The sequence below is a fragment of the Odontomachus brunneus genome, unplaced genomic scaffold (genome assembly GCF_010583005.1).
Source record: "Odontomachus brunneus isolate Ranch 3 - 2012 unplaced genomic scaffold, Obru_v1 Obru_scaffold_125, whole genome shotgun sequence".
Classification (NCBI taxonomy): Eukaryota; Metazoa; Arthropoda; class Insecta; order Hymenoptera; family Formicidae; genus Odontomachus; species Odontomachus brunneus.
Window position 1 is genome coordinate 887,636 of NW_022639575.1, and position 21,301 is coordinate 908,936.

The 21,301-nt window shown below is 44.7% G+C and overlaps 1 protein-coding gene across 12 annotated transcripts in view; it reads left to right on the forward strand.

Moving 5' to 3' along the window:
• Window positions 1-21,301, forward strand: part of LOC116849731 (polypyrimidine tract-binding protein 1) — a 622,962-nt gene that overhangs the window by 577,320 nt on the left and 24,341 nt on the right. For all 12 annotated transcript variants that reach the window (XM_032827169.1, XM_032827170.1, XM_032827173.1 and 9 more), the window contains 2 exons: window positions 12,391-12,442; window positions 18,953-19,011. In XM_032827169.1, coding sequence (XP_032683060.1) covers window positions 12,391-12,442; window positions 18,953-19,011 — 111 coding nt within the window. The remainder of the gene's footprint in view (window positions 1-12,390; window positions 12,443-18,952; window positions 19,012-21,301) is intronic.

A 21,301-nucleotide genomic window follows, 5' to 3' on the forward strand; every position in this document is an offset into this window, starting at 1 on the left:
TCCTCTGCCGTATGCCGCCCTCTCGCTCGATCGGCAGAATTCGCGAACCATCCGCCCCGAGCCGTCATACCTAAATGAATAACGACGGATCGCCGCGACGGAATTGCGTTACCGCTATTGCGCGTTATTGCATTACAGAAACCGCGGAGACACCGACGGCGACGGCGGCTCGGCGCCCGATAATCGAGCACGCGAATTAATAACTGTTACATCAATCAATACGCCGGTGGCTAGCTTTTGCGGAACGGAACGGTACGGATAAAGAGGACGTCGCGCAGGGAGGCGGCAGGGCGGGAGGGGAGGAGGGTGAGTTTGGTCACCTGTAATCCCTTGGCATGAGGGAATCCCCGTGGGATCCATGAGCGATGGCCAGCGGCCAAAGGGTCGCGTTCGATTTAATAACGAGCTGTTCCCGGTACCTTCTCGCCCCTCGATTTTTTTTTCCATCTCCTCTCTCACACACACATATACTACACATGCATCACACGCTTCAGTAAGAGAAAGAGCGATTGAGGAGAATAAAGCATCGGGCGATCCGCGCTATTCTGTACATCGCGTATCATAAAAGTAACAGGAAATAATTTTGAACACTGAGGGAAAAAGTAGCTGAGTTAATGAGACTTCGCTTGCACGAACAAAATTCGTTCGAGCAAACGTTTGGTCGATTGAACGAATTATATCGTTTCTGCGATGAAAGAGAGAAAGAGAGAGAGAGAGAGAGAGAGAGAGAGAGAGAGAGAGAGAGAGAATGGAAAGGTTGATAGATAGATTTATTTTATTTTAATGCACTCTCTGGCACGGTTCTCTTCAAACGCAGCTAAATCCTAATTAATTATAATAAATTATTACAAAAGATGACTAAAAAAGAAAAAATACAAGAGCTAATTCTGGACACGCGTTCTTATTATTTTGATCTTAAAATATAAATATTTAAACTTTCAACATGAAATATATATACACATATCGAGTATACACATATATTCTATATTGAAAGTTTAAATATTCATATTTAAAGATCAGAACATCAATAATTCTAGGATTAGATACGTGTTTAGGATTTGCCACTTTTATAAACGAAGGAGACTTTTGTTTCTTCGTTTCGCTTCTCCGCGGCAGTCTCATGAGCTTGTCGCTCATTTTCCGCCGATTTACGTTCCCCAAACAGTTGGAACGTCAAAGACGCAAATGACGGACGCTGCGTGCGTGCGTGCACGCGTTTCTGTCAAATAGTAGCGCGAATTGATTCGCATTGTCGACGTGCCACGGCGAAATGGGATTATGGGGCATCGCGTCAGTGAATTAACGTAAGCATCCTCGAAATAACGCGCATTGGATATCTAGCGCCGAGAGATAGCTAGGCGATCGCGCTTGATCTGGCTGCGCATATCTTACGTCATTAGAGAGGGAGAAAGAGAGAGAGAGAGAGCGCCCGCCGAGAATCGAATGCGACAGATTCAGTGACACGTGAAACTTACAAATGACAACGGTCGATTTGCTCTTGCCGCGAATAAATGAGAGGCATATCGCGATCAAAAATAAAAATTTATTCACGACGGGTTCAGATTGCGAGTCAACGCGAGTTATTCGCTCGCGAGCGATTCTCCAGATCCTCGTGTGGATCAGCCCATTAGTGTACCATCGAGTTTAACCTTGCCTACGACGGACACGCCTTTAGCACTCCGGTTTAACTGCTGGAATGTTAAATAGCCACAATATCCTCGGGGAAGACTGAAGACACGGTGGCTTATGTCATCAAACACGAAGAAGAAGAAGCGCCTTTAACACACTCACGAGCTGGCACGTGCAGCATTCAGCGCTGCACCTTTAAAATTAACGTATCAATGAATTCAAGTGAGCTAATGCGTGAAAAATAGGATGAATAAGATAAAATCAAAATCTTAAGAATGAAAGGAACTTATTTATTTGCCTTTATTTTTTAATCCACAGCGCGCTGCCAAAAAAAAACTGCAACGCTATTTGTTTTGATAACCTAAAAACTGAAATTGCAGCGCTCAGTGCTGCATCTTTAAAATTAACGTATCAATGAATTCAAATGAGCTAATGCTGTATGCAAAGTGGGATGCATAAGTTAAAACTACTTTTAAGGATGAAAAGGGTATTTCTTTATCTTTAGAACCACAGCGCACTGCCAAACTGCAACGCGGCTCGTTTGATAACTCAAAAATCAAAACTGCAGCTTTCAGTGCTGCGTCTTTAAAATTAACGTATCAATGAATTCAAATGAGCTAATGCCGCATGAAAAGTGCAATGAATAAATTAAAACCACTTTTAACGATGAAAAGGACATTTTTTATCTTTCAAATTACAGCGCGCTGCCAAACTACAACGCTGCTCGTTTGGTATCTCAAAAATCAGAACTGCAGCGCTCAGTGCTGCCTTTAAAATTAACGTATCAATGAATTCAAATGAGCTAATGCCGCGTGCAAAGTGGGATGAATAAGTTAAAATCACTTCTAAGAACGAAAAGGACATTTCTTTATCCTTAGAACCACAGCGCGCTGTCAAACTGCAACGCTGCTCGTTTGATAACTCAAAAGCCAAAACTGCAGCGCTCAGTGCTGTACCTTTAACATATCAATGAATTCAGATGAGCTAATGCCGTATGCAAAGTGGGATGAATAAGTTAAAATCATTTCTAAGGATGAAAGGAACTTATTTCTTTATCTTTAGATCCACAGTTGTATGCCAAATTGCATCAATCAGTGCTGCTGCGCGCCCGACGCGTAGGTTAAGGTCGACCTCTTGTTGAAAGTTTTCTCATCGTGTGAGCCGAGAGTGCCAACAATAGTACCGTCTATTTCCTGCCGGGAACGAACGAAAAATTCTTAAGCCGTCGCGCGTGCGCGCGCACTTTGCCAACTTTCGGAGCGCAATTGGATTCCGACGGTGTGAATATGCTAAGCCGACTGGAAACATAATACAAGAGGGGACAGAACAAATAATATATTAACGACGAGCTCCTTGGCGAAGCACGGATAAACATCCACGCGAGAATTCGTTTTTGTTTGGAACGAGGTTTTGTTTTTTCCCTCGGCGAAATTGACGATCCGTGTTGCCTTTGTTTCTGCCACAAAAGGTGTTTAATCAAACTATACGAATCGATCTGAGCGCTCCTAAAGGAAATAACGAAAAGTCAATGGGGCGAGAAGAGTCGCGCGCGCGCAAAGACGGGCAGGAGTCCGCCTGAATTTATGGCACGGTGCAGCTTCGAAAACGGTGGGACTCGCCGAAATTTTCGCGATTTTAATGTCCAATATTCCGTTAATAATTCATCCGTAATTGATTAATTATATCCGACCGGCGTAATCGCGTGCTGAATAACACGTATTTCGAGGCGCATTAATTTCGTCAGATTACAATCGCTCGCTAATACGGCACGCCGGCGACTCGTTCAATTCCAAGTTTCAATTACGTGAACTTTAATCAACCACTTCGTCCCGTCGCGCGACAGCAATTTGCGCCGAGCGAGCCGTTTTTATTTCGTTAATCCGACGTCGCGCTCCCCGCCTCGCGAGGAAACGCTCGCGCGCTCCGTCCGTTCGATTTATTATTTATCCTCTTTCCTTCCGCTTATCTTCCAATTCACAGAGACACGACTCAATCGCCACCCGATTATTCGCATCCATTGACGCGTCGTTTTGCACGATTCCTTACGACGCGATCGCGAACTACTTCCGCGGCGATTAACCCCTTCGGGTTGACATTTAATTAACACGCGCCTATTTAAATTGACGCTCAGAGAAAACGAAAGCACACGTTGCACTACCGTGTGCATTGCAGCGTCATAGACTCGTATTGATCACTTGAAACTCGACTCGAGTGAGTTGCTCAGATTTGAGAGGTAAATGAGAGTTTTTCGAATGAATCGCGAGTACAAATATAAAAATGTTGGCTGAAGTCAAGAGTGAGGTGCCTTTCTCTGTCACACAGTATTGTAGAAGGGAGCGACGTGGGGAAACAAAGGAGAGAGTAAAATGTACACGAAAGAAAATTTGGTTCAATGAATCAATTTTTGCTGAAATATGAACGATTTAGAAATTGTCAGAATTCTGTTAACCAGAAATCTTGATAATTTAAACCTTATCTGGCAGTGTTGCTCTCAAGTAACGTCGATTTCTCATAAACTATTTGCAAGAATGATAGATGTAGTCGCATTTATTTGATATTGTTGCATCTGGTCACCTGTTCTGCTCAATAGTTTCGATTTTTGCCATTAGAGATAACAGGCTTATTATAAATAGAAAAAAAATTCTTAAAACATAATTGCGTTCAAAAGATCAAACTCAAACGCTCAAAAAATTTTCTTCTTAAATTCCTTTAAGTCTGCCAAATAAAGGGTTAAATTGGATTCTGATAACTTCAAACCGGGATTTCTGAATCGTCCATATTTCACCAAAAATTGATCCTTTCAAACAGACTTTTCTTCTTCGTGCAGTGAAAAGAGAAAAAGCATCGATCGTGTGATCGCTTCTCTTCCTATATTCTCTCCACTAGGAACGATTGGACAAGGGACACATCTTACTCTCTATTGTCCTCTCTTACCTATCAGTGTCTACTCCAGTCTTGCAATAGGAAAGTGCACAGTCTACCTTTACGAATTTACGATTATAATTCAACTGAAAAATTTGGATGTAACTCTGGATAAATTTCTGAGTGTCTCATGAGACAAGTTTTGGATAACGACTTTTATTATAAGCCTTAAGGCCTTTGCACGTCAGAAAGTCTTAATCGTAACCGTAATTCCGTAAGTTTTCAACAATCAAATAGAGTAACGCAAGTGAAAACTCGTAACCGTAAGGCTGTGTATGAATGTTCACTTGCGTCTATCTGATTGTATGTATTGGAAATTTACGGAATTACGGTTACGGTTAAGACTTTTTGACGTGCGAAGGCCTTCAGATATGCTGACCGATTCAGGGTCGTGGACAGCAGAATATCGGGTAGATGTGATTCCAACGTAAAGGCGGGTTAGAGGTAGCCCCGTCTCGTCCTCGCAGAGCGCCGGAAACGTCCCGATCGGACGGGACCTCCGATGACTCACGTTCGTTCTGTGTGATCGCGAGACTTACAACGACGCTGTGTCTTTCGAGCACTCGTCGGACGCGGTCGCGCAAGTGCACGCGCACGGATGCAACGCTGCGGATGCAGAATGCACATGCGAGATGATTTCCCGCGGGAGTCTTACGCGCGCACACACAGGTCGCGACCACACGAGCGTGTGTGGGCTTAAAAATGTAGCGGCACCGACGGCGCCCGGGACGGGGTATAAGTATCGCCGTGCCTCGCACGGAAATGCGGCTGTTACTACGGCGGTCTGATCGCAAAACCAACTCGGCGGCGAGTTTTGGGTCTCCCGCGAATTGATTTCGGAAGCTGTTCAAACGCTGCTCTTTCGCAATTTTAATCGCGTTATTACACTGCCGACTAGAAATTTTTTAGTCCCGATCGGAGAGGTTGACCTCAATTAGCTATCTGTACGGAGATTTTTTATAAAATTTGCTGTACGAGCAAAACTTTGTAAAAGTAATATAGTAATCCTATTTGGAACAGTTCTTATTTTTAGCAAAATCCTCTTGCATATGGTTTCAAGAAGATTCTAAAACCAAAAAGGCAATCAGTTATCTGCACGGAGAGAATCTCCGTGATAAAAATTACTGTAGAATTTTGCAAAAATACAGTTCTGTTTGAAACAGTATAATCTTACCTTTAGCGAAATCCTCTTACATATACGGCCTCAAAAGTATTCTGCTAAAACCAAAAGGAAAATATTCCAAACTTATTCTCAAGGTTAGAGGATTTCGTCTTTTATCTACAGGTCTTGTCAATGGAAATCTCTTCTGGTAAGAGGGCATTCTGCCGCAAGTATATTCCTCTTGATTCAGATTTGAGAATTCAGAGTTAGACGAGAGTTTTTTTCAGGTGAATCGCGAGCACAGCTATAAAAATGTCACGTATATCATAATCGTAGATTTATTGTGATAGACTGCGCATTCTTATGAGACGGCTGAAGCCACGAGTCCAGAAATATGCCGAGTGAGGTGCTTTCTCTTGTCACAGTACTGCAGAAGGGAATGGTGTAGGCGAAACAAAAGAGAGAGAGAGAGAGAAAGAGAGAATGAAACATACACGATAGAAAAGGTTTGATTGGATGAACCAATTTCTGTATTGATCCAAGAGAAAAGAAGAAAAATAGCATCTAGTAAATGACTCCGATCACTCTGCACATTCAATTGGTGCGCCATTTTGGCTGAATCTCTCTTTCAACGTGTTTTTTACCGTTTCAAGTCGCATCATTCGACACGTTTAAGCGTACTGAGCGACGATTGCTGAGCGATCACTTCATTTCATTAATCCCTTTATGACGATTTAATTCGCGTATAATGGCGACGACAATACCGACGGTCAATGCGGCTCGTCTCGCATAGGTATTGACAGCGTAATGGGAAACTCTCCGCGACGGCACTTAGTGCGCGTGCGCTGCCAAACATACTGTACACTGTACAACAAAATTAATTAAATCGGCATTTAATTAATTACGCGAAATCTGACAAATTTTCCGCCGCCGCCCGTGGCGCAAATTGTCCCGGCGAATTTCGGAGGAACTCGAGCCCGCCGGGGGCAGCCGACGTTTATTATCGGCGCAGTCGATGCGTTTCGCGATTGCCGCCGCTGCCAAATGTACACAAACTTCCGTTCGTTATTCCACCGTTATTCCCCCTGCGCCGCTATTTGCGTTAGCCTCCTCTAGTGTTATTGGGGACCGGGGCAAGTGTCTCGCTCGGCCGTTATTATTTTACGACGTATTACACGCACGCGCGTGTAGGTAGGGACACACGCGTGCATACGCACGTGCGACTGAAATTACGTCAGTCGGTCGGTTATTACGTCAGTTATCACCGAGTGGCGTGATAACTCTGTGCAATCTCGACCTAATCAACAAGTATACGCCGCGGTAATTTTATTTCGCCCGACATTTGGCGATCCGAAGAGAAACGGAAAGAAAACATCGCGAAGAGGCGCGATGCGTTACTTTCGACTCAACTTGCATGCCTAGTTTGATCTCGGGAATATTCCGCGGGACGAGAGAGAAAGGGAGAGTACGTACCGTCAAGCGCGTCGAACACGACGGAGAGCTTTGAGGGAGCAATCGATGGCGTCATCGGGCGTTCTCGATACTCGCAGCCGGCACAGCTACGTAACGGATTAAAGCAATCTGCTTTCGCGCCCCGGCGACGGATAAACGCAAGCGGGAGACACGTAGCTCATGTCGCGAGGTGTAAATAGACAAAGTCGAGGGAAGACCGACCTGCAAAATAACTCGCGCGCCAGGAAGGAAATCGGCATTTCCGCCGTGCCGGGCCGAAAGTGGGACGAATCAGTCGAAGCGCGTCATTTGCGAGGAAAGTTTTAATGAGTGTCGAATGAAGCGGATGTGCAACGGCTTCTTCTACTGCCGGCGTCTAAAACAGCGAAACCGGGCCATTGAATGCTAGAATAATAAAGAATATCGAGTGCAAATGGCGAATGGAGAAGAAAAAAAAAAAGGCAGGCAACAGAAGAGCACCTCTTATTTTAGAATCAGTGCGAAGGTCAAAACTCGAGCGATCGATCGCCTCTCCCGGGAATAGTCCCGGAATCTATTAATAATTTCTCCGTGACAACACTCGCGGGCTAATTCTGATACGCGGCCGATCGATCGCGCGCCGATGTGTCGCTTGGAATTTCGGCTCAGGACCCAGAGCGACACGTTCGCAGAAATCGATCCCGCGCTCCTGACGATGATCAGATTGATCCCAATCAGCCAGCTGGCTTGTGCGTACGATGAGATGCTTTCGGGTTCTCGCCATTAATGAGGTACTAAATATTAAATGATCTTTATTATTAACTAGCTCAAACTACCCCGGGTTATGACAAAGCGTCAAGGGGACGAAATCGGGGGAGAGAGGGTGGAGGATGTCCAGGTCTCATGGTAGCTTATATCCTTCGCAGTAAGCTGTTAGAGAGTAATTATGCAAAGCTACATCGATCTAGTAGCTCGGGCAGTTCAGCTGAAAGGAACAGACTTATTGATTTTTCTATCGATAACGAATAACAAATGAGTGCATTGCACACTTGTAACTATTTTCTCGTTACTTGAGTAATATCCGCGAATATAGTTATCCCCGGATACTCATAGATATCCGGTAGCATCCGGGTGATGTGTGCAATCCAAGTGATAACAGGCAACACCCACGATATACAGAGTGAGATCCCAGACTCTCGTCCGCAATTTTTATAGAAACGTAGAAAAGATTGAGATGAACATGAAAGCTCCCCATTTCGCGATATTCGCAATAAATCTCGAGAGATATTGATTTAAAAAGATTGGTGAACGATCACGCGCGATATGATAGATGAATTGTTGTATACTTATTCATCAGACCAAACTTAGAAAAAGTCCTCTGCCATTTTGCGGGTGACTACATAGATTTTTAGATATTAATTAAAGGAGATTTGTGCATTATCGCACACAATCAACAGTTTTCTTTCATTAATAACTAAAAGTCTACGTGATTATTTGCAAAATGATAAGGAGCTTTTTTGTTCAATTTGACTTAATATACGAGTACACAACAGCACAGTTCATCTACCATATCGCGCGTGATAATTCATCACTTTTTTTGTCCCTCTTAATATCTCGACTGTCATTGCAAATATCGCAAAGCGATATAAGATTTTGATGTTCACCTCAATCCGTTCTATATTTCCACAGAAATTGCGGAGGAGAGTCTGAAACACCCTATACAATATATTGACTGTATTGACAGCAGCTCTCGTAACACTCTGACGTTGCGTCGGCGTTGCTTAGTCGATCACGGCGAATTTCGAGTCGCGAGCACGACGAGGAGTCGGAGAGCTGCACGCAGCCAATCACCTGGGGATGATCCCCGGCCGCGTTTTCGCGATCAGGCGCGATTATCGGCCGATCCATTCGTTCATTGGCGCGCAACCTCCGACAAATACGGACGGCGGCGCGACTTCATATCCGCTCGCGATCGAACTGTTTTCGGTCGGACGCATGCATCCAGGAGCCGGAAACATGACCGGCAAAAATTCGAATATCAAAATTGAAATATTTCCCGTTTTATCGGAAAACGGATAAAAACATGCGCCGGCCCCGACGCTTGGCTGCCGTTGCTGCTTTTCGTATTACGCGTTGTAAATAGCGCGCACCGTTACCGCTCCAGGGAAACGCGCGCGCGCGCGGTTGCAGTTGCACTGGCAGCTGCAACGTGACGGAAAGAAAGGGGGGAGAGAGAGAGAGAGAGGGGGGGGGACAGAGAGTGATAGAAATGCGAATAGTCGAGCGGAGCTATTACGAGCGGTCTTGTGGCCTGTAATGGACGCCGCGGACATATGGACGTAATGGATGGAACCGTAATCCATATATTCTAAATATTATCATTGTTATCGTCTTCCTCCCTTCGTGATACGCGGATTGAATCCGTGCGCGAACGATCCATCTACTTTTAATTCGCTCATGGCTTCTTATTTTCCAGGGTAACGCGATGATCCCTGTTTAACGTTAAGCAATAATAGCATCTAACTCTGGACGTTCTTATTGTTTTGCTTTTTAAATATTTGAAATTTACATAAAATAAATATTACTTACATAAAATAATACAAATATAAATAAAATAAATATTACTTACATAAAATAATACACACATAAAATAAACTCAGCAACTACTCTATGGTTGCGGGAATCATATAATTAGTTCCTCTGTATTTTACCGTTGAATCTGGTTGGCACAATCGGGCCGAGCGTACTATTTTTTCCGTATAGTTAGAGACCAAAACGACAAGAACGTCCAGAGTTAGGCACCAGTTAATTGTTAGTGTCCAGGGATTGGTACTTTTACCTTACAGAGCGCAGACTGACAAATGCACCGACACGTTAACGCGTAATCGTTATTCGGCGTTGCGAAAGCTTCGAATCTGGACGCAATTGCCGTAAAAATGATCCTCATTGCCCCCGGCGCGACGTAAACGTAACGATAATGAGGATCTACTCGCGGAAGCGCGCTGATTTTTATTGTTATTGGCGCCGCTTTAATGCGGCCTGCTACAACTGTGCTCGTCGTTTATATCTGAGAGAATTTCGCCGCTCGCCGGCATTGGTACGTGCAATTTTCAAGATCTTTTCATCGGAAATTTCGCCTTCTGCTTAGCAGAGTGCTAATTGTTATCATATCATTGCCAATCGTTATCGAAACGTTGCGTTGTAGAATCGCTTGAAAAGGAAAAAAAAATGTCGCGGCCTCATCGCAGTTGGGATCTCATCGCGGTGACACGCGAAGAAAAGTCTTTGTCCCGTTGATACGCGCGCATCGCGAATGCAGCACGCACGTCTTTTCTCTCTCACTAATTACGGGACTGTGAACCCACTAATTACGGGACTGTGGCGCAAAGTCCTCTTTCGCGCGCGCATTTTCCAAGTAGAAAATTTTTCAAGAAAAACTGCTCACTATCTAGCTAATTTTTACTGATTAAGACTGTATTAGACAGTAACTGGAAAAAAATATTAACCAGTATTTTATAGTTAATTACTGGCCAAAAATTAGGCTAGAAAAATTGATAAGTAAATACTAGGCAGTTTTTGTTTAACAAAAATTAACACTGCTCTATTCCGTCGCTTCCTCGTGATAATCAGCGTGTCTTTAAATCCTCAGTTCCATCCCGATTTGCTGTTCGCATTATCGAGGAATATAATTTCCCCGGCTCGACACCAGAGTGTCCATAGACGATGACCGGTCGCGACATTGAATATTCGATCGCTAAAACGACAGTGGCTCGCATTAGCGTGTTTTTTTTCTCTCTCCTCTGCCGTCTGCACTTCGGAAATTTTTCATTTCCCTTCGTGGTCGCGCTTTTACGAGCTTTTACGTATTTACTCGACGGATCCTCCGATCTTTCGGCGATCTCGCGTGAGGGAATAGCTCCGCTCTCTGAGAGCTGCGAGCGACTCGCGCTTAAAGTGTTACTCGACGCGAAACATGCGATAATTGCACGGCGCGCATCCTGAGTAGAAGTCTAGATTCTACATTAAGTCTGCAAGTATCGTAAGACTCGTGAAGAATCGCGTGATGTAACGTTTGTACAAACTATTGTGCTCCTTTGATGCTACAAATCGTAACTTGCCGCCGTTTTCTCCATGTGGAGATTTCAAACACGCATTTCATTGCGTAAAAGCAATTGTGACTTTATAAAACAATACGACGTAAGCGTTGCAGAAAAATGTCAGTGTTCTGTCGGCAAAGTTTTCAGCTTCAGCATCCACTTTGGCTCGATCTACAATAGATGGAGTAAGGAGTAAGAGTAAGACGAAATGGAAATAATTTATTTCGTTTAGACCCGATCTACAGTAAAGTTTGCCCGTCTATATCACATGGAGTAAGTCTGAATTAAGTAGTAAGAGCTGAAGTAAGGAGCTGGAGTAAGCGAGTAAGCGAATAAATTATTTTCATTTAGTCTTACTCTTACTCCTTACTCCATCTATTGTAGATCAGGCCTTAATGAAGAAGCGCGAAGCGTGGACAGTCGGTTGGCGACGAAATCTTACAAAATCGTCCCTAATCCCGCGGCGCTCGCGTTGTTGTCGGGGACTTACGGTGAATGGGTTGATCATCACGAATGCAACGGCGCGGCCAAATATTTGCATTCGCGGCATTAATGTGATCATCGGCATTGCCGGCCGAATATACGACAATGACGGCGGTTTGACGTGTGCACCGTACGCGATTATTAGCCCGCCGGCTCGACACCGGATACGCCTGTAAATATTGCGTGATACTGCTCTCGCTGCCGACCCGCCGCCACCACCGCCATCGCCGCTACTCGCCAAAGGGGCTTTTGAAAATTCATGCGTAACCGCTCTAGCTCGGGCCTTTGAATATCGCCGGTATTTATACGAAAACGCCATTACGCGACCGCCCGCGCTTGTTTGTCGCGAATCAATTTTTTAGAATGTTGTTCGCGCCACGCCGGCGAACGTGTGGCGTTAAATTGTGTTTAACAAATAAACTGATAAAATAAGATTCTGCACCAATTCCGGGCCCCCACAGCTGGGGCCCACGAAATCCCCGAAATGGGTCGTCTCACGGAAGACAAATTACACTTTTACTGATTTATAATTGAAATGAATTCAACGAGTTGATTTCTTTCTCTTTCTCCTCTTAATATTAATATTTCTATAATGACTCACTTTATCTCCCGCTTTAAAAAATATCTCGAGGAGTCCATGACTCAAGAGGAACAGTCGAGGACTCCCCTTTTAGCCGAGGCAAATCGATCGCGAGCTCTAATCCGACCTACTTCTGTCTGTTGCAGATTTTCACGCGCTTCGGCAAGGTCCTGAAGATCGTCACCTTCACAAAGAACAGTAAGTACAGCGTTCGACGTATTGTTGTTGCATGATCGCTTTAAAATCCGATACACGCCGAAGGGAGAGAACGAGGGGAGCGCGAGATCGTCGCAACACTTTCACGAAGATCCGCTCTCGTCTGTAGACACGCCACGACACTTTGGCACTTCAGTAGTGCTTGAAGAGCGCATTTTGCCCGGGCCTGCCGTCGTCGTTGCGCGCATTTGACGCCATTAGTACTTTCGGAATCGCGCCGAGTACCATAAAGAGTGTTCCCGAAATACTCGCTTTTGAAATAAGATTGTTACGAGCGAGTCCACGACAGCGTCAGTCAGAACAAATAATCTCGGTAACACGCGGATAATTGACGTATTTGCCTCTGGTTCTCTCTCTTTTCCATTTCAAGCTCTGTCAGCGCGACGAGAAGTAAATGTAGGACGCATTCATAGGTGGAGGAAAGTTTGGTTGGATTAACCGAATGTGTGGTGGAGGATCATAATGAACAAATCAGAAAATTCCGATTCGAGTCACCAGAATTCTGTTCAATAAGATTTCTGATCAACCAGAACTTCTTACCATTTCTGAGTTGACAAGATTTCTAGCTAACCAGAACTCGTGGCCGTTCAAGTCAACCACACGGAAGAGAAAAGGTGCACATCACCAGAAATATTCAGTTGTGAGCGGCACAATTGCATCAGCCTAGTTATCTTTGTGGTAGCGCGTCTAGTTGACACGACTCACAAATAAACCTACCCAAAAGGTACACTCCGATCTCTTTCTGATTTTGTTAATCGATTTCTTTCTAATGCATTTTTGTTGTACCTGTTGATGATAGGAGTAGGAACATTAAAAAGCTATAAACTGCCCGTGAAACTCAAAATGAAAAAATATAATCTAAATATTTCTTATACTTCTACATTTGTGTCAAATTAGAAAGAAATTGGAGTGTACCTTTTGAGTAGGTTTACTTGTCAGTATACTTTGGTATACTTCAACTAGTATTATACATCAATGTAGCTGCGCGTGATTTGATTGTGGCGATCAGAAATCTGTTGAATCTGTTTGGCACAGCCGGATTGATGCGTGGGCCAACCATATCGTGTCCTTCTGTGCAGAAGTCTTGTTGACTCAAACGGAATTCTGGCAGTTTCAACCAGATTTCCGATTCATTCATATTTCACCAGACACCTGGTTAATTCAACCGGACTTTCTTTTTCATCCGCATGCATAACTTACTGGAGCAAAGTTCCGGGGTTTCGGGTAAACGACTTTGCGCTTTTCCTTTCGCTCCGAGGCGCGTTCTCAATCAAAATCGCGAGCCGGGAAATCGAATAACAGGGAGCGTACGCAATTTCCCGTTGCACCCGTTATGCAAAAAAACACAAAGAGAGGCCTCCGGTGCGCTCCCGGCGGGCGTGTTACGAATTCATGCCTACAGTAGATGAGCGCAGAAGCATCGTCCTCCGGTCCCCCCGCGTGTGTGTGCTTTCGGCTCGTGTGTGCGCTCAGCTATACACAGTTCTGTCCACACAGGTGTGCGCCCGGAGTGCACCGAGCGATGCACCGCGCGCGGTTGCACTCGCGTTCAGGTTCTCGCCGGATTCAGCATCCACGACAACTATCGGGGGGTTTCCGCAGACGTTACGTCGGAAAAATCTTGGTGGGAGTGTGCCGAGAGGATGACGCGTGCACTTCCGGTAAGCCCGGGGAGCGGTCGAGTTTCGCGCGAGGCAAAACGTCTGCTACGACGACGACGCGACGGTTTGACGCGTGTTATCCGCTATCCCGGGCATTGAGAATCACGACGGGGATTCCGAATGATGTTTCAATTAGCCTTTAAACCACGCAAAGCAGATCACCGACGCGCCGTAAATAGTAACAGAGCGAATTACCGGTGCTTTAAATGGCACAAGAGCAAATTACTGCCGCTTCAACGTATTATGCCGGCTTACAATGAACTTCGCAAAAGAGAAGGAGAGAGCTTGTAATGAGAAAAAAAAAGAGAGAGAGAAAGAGAGAAAAGGAAGAAACTCCACAACGAAAATTTCAGCGCGCACTCACTGAGGCGGCTGAGGTGAAATTTATGGCAAAGGTAAACGTTACGATTACCCGTTCCGCGGGCTGCGATTGTCGTGGGATCAAAAGCGCCATTGCGCTTCTTTCTCTGACGCTCGAAAGCCACAGTTCTCTCGTCGGGGAAGGCGGAAAGAGATAGAAAGATAGAGAGAGAAAGAGTGCGAGGCAAAGCGAGAGCTCTCCTTTGCCTCCGCACATTTCAGATTCGAAAATTAAATAACGTTACCTCGGGCCAATCCTTTGTTTCGTATCGTACGCGCTTTAACTAATGAAATAACGCGACGCGACGTGGTCGTTCCTGCGCGAGAATTCGGCGGGACGGGAATTAAAAGTCGCGAAATTGCGGCCGCCTGCGACTTGTTTCGCTTAATCGAGATTTAATGGCAATTGTGAGCCCGAGCGCACAGACGCGGAGAAAAGCGCGCGAGCGCAACGGAGACACCCTCTCTGAAACATTCACTCCGCCAAAACGCCAAGGCGGCGTGACGCGTGCGCCTTCTGTAGGATCTATTGAGCTCTCCACTTAGTGGTTAATAATTTTTTTTTAAATACTGAAATGTCAGGATGTTAGAGGATGATAACCCGAGTTGAAATTTTGGCGACTCATTAATCTTAATCTGTATTCCTGCCTTGTTGAAATCGAGATAAAACCTAAGATCAAACAAAAGTGGCGACTCCGTTACGCTTGTTCCGTTATGCTTTATGTTGCCGTTACATTTATCCGTTATGTTAGCTTCGAGCATCTCCGAGATCGCTTCTTTATTTCCTCTGGAAGGTCATCCCTCGCCCCTTGCTCGCTCTCCTTTGTCTCATCGCGATCTAAATCACGTTCAATCAATTTAAGTTGTCTCATGTTCACCTCAGGTGTTTACCTCAGGTGTGCCGACCTCTTATCTGTCGTTAGTTTTCTTCGTGCATGCTAGACCGCGATTACATTATATTTCTTACACTTGTTCGTGTATTGTTTATCTTGGCCGGCGTCACGACGGGCGGAATTGGAGCATGTTTGTTACACGACTCGCATGACACATTCATTCACGGCCGTCTGCCCGTTCGTTTGCCATGGACATTAAATTAACGTTCGCAAATGGCAATTAAACGTCAATTTCGTCGTTTTTATTCGTGGCGTCGATTGTCAACGTCAACGAGCTGCATTCGAAATTGCGATAAACAACTAATTTGCCGCATTTCGGGCCGACTTTCGGCAGTATTTTTGGAAAAATGGACTCGCCAGCGCGTGAAACGAATCCCACGTGAATCCCGCCGGCCGACAGAGGATCCGCCGCGATTAATTCCGGGGAGAACGAGGAGACGAGGAGCGGGTGGACGCACATTTTTTGAATATCTTATTGCACACAACGTCATAAGGTCACACCGAATGTGCACAGCAAATTTGGCCGAACCTTCCTTTTAATTCGCACGAGAGCGCGAAATTAATCCGCGCGCGCGCGCGCAAAGAGACCACGACGGAATTCTGGGTCGGGAAATAAAAGAGCGCGCTGTTAGCGAAATCGCATAGTCATCGCGCGTATAAATGTATGCATGTGTATGCGCGCGCACGGGCTTTGCTGTATTACTGTAAAGAGTTCCATTATCACGGTGGAGCAAATTCGAAAATGAAATAGCGTAGCCGCCGGCTGGAACTTTGGTCAACGCCGCTCTGTCGGGACAATTCCGGCTTGCCCGCGTGGAGAAAAACGCATTAACGTGACAGAGTTACGTTCCTCCGCAACGTTTCGCCCGACAAATTAACGAATCATCGGTGTTTCGGACGTGCGCGCGTGCATTCGAAGGATGCAATTCGTTTTGCCGTCGAAACGAGCTTCTCCGGTCACATCATCTTTCCGTGGCTCTCTCGCGGCCGGCGACTAGACATGTGCGATTTATGAAACTGTGTATCGCGATACGATCTTCTTAAGAATCGCAATAAACGCGATATATCGTATCACAATTGCGTATCGCAAGTGCGACTTGAATCGCGTGCGATTTTTAATCATAAAGGGACTCGGAGCAACCACAATGAAAACCGCAATGTTTAAATAGAGGTATTGAAAATAAATAAATCAATTCTCTCTTCTCTCTCTTCTCTCTCTTTGCATCAAAATATTCTTTGAAATGTCCATCATAAGAAAAATGAACTTGATTATATATTAAAAGAATATTCCAATATTTACCTTTAAATTATACCTTTCCAGGCACTATAAAATAGAGAGCATAGTGCTTTTTATCGTTATCCAGGTTTTATGATCACGTTATCACTAATAATGTCACGATTACACGAACGGATAACCGCAATTACAAACGTAAACAAAACACGGGCTGTCCATAGCTGCTTGACATTGTTGCAGTTTCTTCGAGTAATCAACAGTCACGACCCTTGACTGTCTAGACACGAATGCGTTAGCTCGAAAATTTGTGGTAACTCTCGACACATGACTAGGCATATATGCAATCCTCTGTACATCCGACGTGTCCTCCACGCCGTTATCTCGCGCGCTTCTCTCTCGTCGTTTCTATTTCGCGTTTTTTTTTTTTTTCGTCCTTCGTTACGACGCAATTTTCGACGCTTGTGAACTTGGAGCGCGGAAGAAAAGAATCGGACACCGCGCGCGCGCCGCCGCCGGGAAGTTGGCGGCCGCGAAGAAGGGTGGCTTCGAGGTCATTTTTGCTTCTCTAACTAGCGCTTCATACGGTGACTTCGCGGCGACGGTGAAATCAAGCCCCGTTTCAAGCAAATGCTTCATTAACCCTTTCGTTAACCCGCCAATGACGAGGCTCGATTTCTGCACGTTAACCGCACGTTGCGGACCGTTGTGGTCGCACCCAAAGACTCTTTGCAGCCAGCCCGTCGGTTCTTGTCATCCGGGTATGAGCTTTAGACTTTTTCCGAGTAATTAAGGCTAATCGAAACATCAAATTTGTTTATGAAACCACACGGCTTTATAATCATTGCATGAGTGAAACATCGCAAATTTCAGACCTGCGAATTCGAATTTTCAGTCAAACGTGAATTTTCTTTTTTTTTTTAAAGAAAAGTGACAAAGGTGAGTGTTTGACTAAACGAAAATGATTGGTGCTGATCACAAAAATTACAATGGATACACATGAATGTTTAAACCTTAGAAGTTACGATTATACCAATATAAGTCGCAGCTGATGCCATTTATTCGCGATCATTTATCTGGAGTTTATAAGCTGGTAAGACTAACTGAAGAAAGCTACTGAAGACTTGGAGTCATATCTAGTAGTGTTGCCAACGTTTTTAAACTAAATGTGCTGCTTGGAGTACGCTCATATCAATCTCATCTTATCAATCTTGAGTTAAGACACAAGATTGTTTCGTGTTCATAATTATGTACATTCAGGTTTAAGCAAGAGAGTTCGTAATGAGACGTAAGTCTTACCCAAATTTTTTATATTAGCAAAGTAATGATCTCATCGATGCAATAGATCTATCCTAGATAGTATTCTTCGTCCCGCGATTTACTCGCTGGAAAAACCATATAGCTGAAAGAACATATAGCGACCGTGTGAAATCAGAACAGAATCATCGCTCAAAATTGTGTAGTTTTTCACGAGAAAAAGTATGAATTTTACCTTCTCAATTTTTTATCGGTATCATCTTGAAGTACAAGCTTAATGCTTTTATGTTAATTTTATCACGGCCATAAGATTTATCAAATTCTCTACATATAGAGAATTTTATAGCAAAAGTTAGCATAGAATTTTATAATGTTAATAATTTTATAACGAAATGTACAGATTGACACTTTGCAGCAATTTATTATTCTTTCTCACTTTATATGTGCCATTTATATTTTAAAAACTGAAGTATGTTATTAACAAATTTGTTATGTTCCTGTAACGAAATTTACTGTGTTCTTTGGCAAACTTTCTTGTTTAGGGGAGGGAAGGGAGCAACTTAGTTATTACACAGTTAATTTTATTTTCCTGAATGGCAACTATGTTTTCGACTATCAAACGTTGTTGGAAAGTAAACGTTAAAAAGCATTAAAAGTTTGGTGGTTAAATCATCAAACGAATAATAACAACTAGAATTACAATGTCTTGAAAGTGGTTCTCCAAGTTAGGAAAAAGTCCAAGTTCATATGCATTTTTTATTTTTTGTGATATCCGTTTTGACTAGCCAACGTTCCCGTTGAGAATAGATCATCAAATGGTACCAAACGAATTATTATTGTTAAATAATAGCCAACTTCACGCGGCTCTCTGAGGTGCATGAACCCCAACCTACTAATAGCAATCTACTGCACCGTAGATAAGAGCTCTCACGTGTAGACTAATATTACATTCACGATGTGAGTTCATCAGCCGACCAGCACGGTCTTTCGCGTGGGATCTCGCGTGCGAACCGCCGCGGCGCGGCAAGGCCCTTAAAATTTACGTCCAACAACGTCGTCTCACGCTTTTTTTATCGCTTCTCTGTTTCAGGCTCCTTCCAGGCACTAATACAGTATTCGGACATGCTGTCGGCGCAGACCGCTAAATACGTAAGTATCCACTCGGCTTCTCTTCCATCCGCGCCGCCTACATACGCCTCGTTTTATTTCCTCCCTCCGCCATCAGCGCGTCCATTGTTCTCCTCTCTCACCCTCCTTCGCCGCTCCTTCTCGCCGTTTCTTCCACCCCCGCCTCGTTCCCTCGTTTTCTTTTTTTCAATTTCTCTCTTCCGTGCGGACGTTTTGCTGCTTGTTCCCGCGGGACAGATCGAAATTTGCCGCGGATTATCTCGCGGCGGGAGAATATTTTTCGCCAATTCCTCTCTCCCTCCCCCTTGCCCTCGCCACCCCCCGCGATCCCGAAGAAAGGCGCGGCGCGACGGTTAATTACCGGAAGTGAGCTCGATGAATGCAATCGGAAGATTGATGACGCGAAAGAAAGAAATCGGACGCGCGCGCTACGGAATAGAGAGAAAGAGAGAGGAAAGAACGGAGAGAACGGAATCGCGCGCGGTTCCTCCCGATGTGCACGGCTATTTTGCTTGATTTATGGAAATATCGGCTGCTTTACAAGCCAAATTAATCCTCGAAGCGCGCACCGCAGATCGGACGCACCGCAGACACGCGGCCGATCATTCCCGCTCTCTATTCTGCTAGCATATCTCGCCAAAATATAGTATTTCGCTGATATCGTGGCCTTCACTCGTCATCGATTACACGACCCTTCTCCCTCTTCGATTCCTGCGATTCTTTCGATCGTGATGGTAAAATAACCACGTTTACGTTTCTTTTTTTGCTTCAAGGAGGTTAAGAAAGCCGTAGCATTAAACTTGCCGCTACACGAGACTCGTGTCTCTGCACATCGCGAATTTTGTCTCTCACCTGTAATCCTGCCGTAATCGTTTCGTCCGTAATCGTGAATTAGAGCGCCACGTCCCTGCGAGACAACCACTTCCGTTCTCATTTCATTCTCTTTTATCTTTTTTTCCTTTTTTTTTTTTGTTACGGATGTCGCGAGGATTGTAGCGTTTAAAGCCTTGGCGCTGCTTAAGAAGTGAAAGATGCGCGCGCGTGTGTGCAGTTTCCGCTCTGTGCTATTACGGATGATGTAACTAATTTGCGCCCGCTAAAGTGCTCCATGCCAACGTTGAATCCAGTCTCACTGTCGGAGGTCGAAAGGGCGCTCCATAGAAAATGAGGAGAATATTCGAGAGACTTTTCCATTGGAAATAAAGCGAGGTGGCTTGCCGGCGAATCTCCTTGGTTAATTCCGCGACGCGAACACATTTCGCCGAGCCGATTGACGCGACCGTGCAGAAATCACGCGCGATTGGTCTCGCGTCTTTGAAGCGGCAAGTGTCTGGAATAATTCAACCGCGCGCGCGGAGTCCGTCTAAATTAACCCTTTCACAAAGCCCCGGCTGTAAATACTGTATATTAATTATGGCTTCATTTCTGTTTCTCTCGGCTGGGACCTGTTGTACATACTCGTGATTTACACTCAGCTTTCCCCCAGCGAACTCTGCCATCTTATGCGTGTGTTTGCGGTAACGAATAACTTTCCCGTGAGAATTTAGTGTGACACAACCACTTCGCCATTCCCGAATGCAAGAATGTGTCCTCTACTAATTCCCCGCTCAAAAGAAAAAAAGAAAAGATATATATCACACACACAGGGTGTCCGGTAAATCACATCGGAGCCACGGTGTGCAGATAGATCAATCGCCGAATAATCGCGAATGATAATGACTAATATCCTTTAATTAATAATTAAAAACTTACGTGGTTATTTGCGAAATGATGGCGAACTTTTCTGTTCAATTTGACCTCATCTACAAACATACGAAGTCGTCACACTAAGAGAAATTATCCGATAAAAACTTAACAAACGGATATTCCCGATTAAACTCCAATTTAATCGGATACTTCCGATCGTGGCATTTCACCAGATAAGCCAATCCAAAAATTATGAACTAGTATTTCTCATTAGATATTTCTTGATCAAATACAACATAAGTAGTGTATCACTACTCATCTGCCGTAGCGCACATGATTATTCGCCAATCTTCTTTGATTAATAATTCAAAGTTCTACGTGTTTCTTAGAGGAATTTTTTCTCCACTTTGACCTAATCTATCTGTACAACGCAGGCCTGAAAGGGTTAACAGACGCGACCAGACACGAGACTCGTTGCATTTTCGCGCGCTCGAGATTAATCGCACGCACGGTGATTTTACGTCTGCAACAGCGGCAATCGCGAGCAGGAAATGACCGGGAGCCGTACCGTGCGTTCGAATCCCCCTCGCCTTCTTCCGCTTTTCCCTCCCCCCCCCCCCTCACC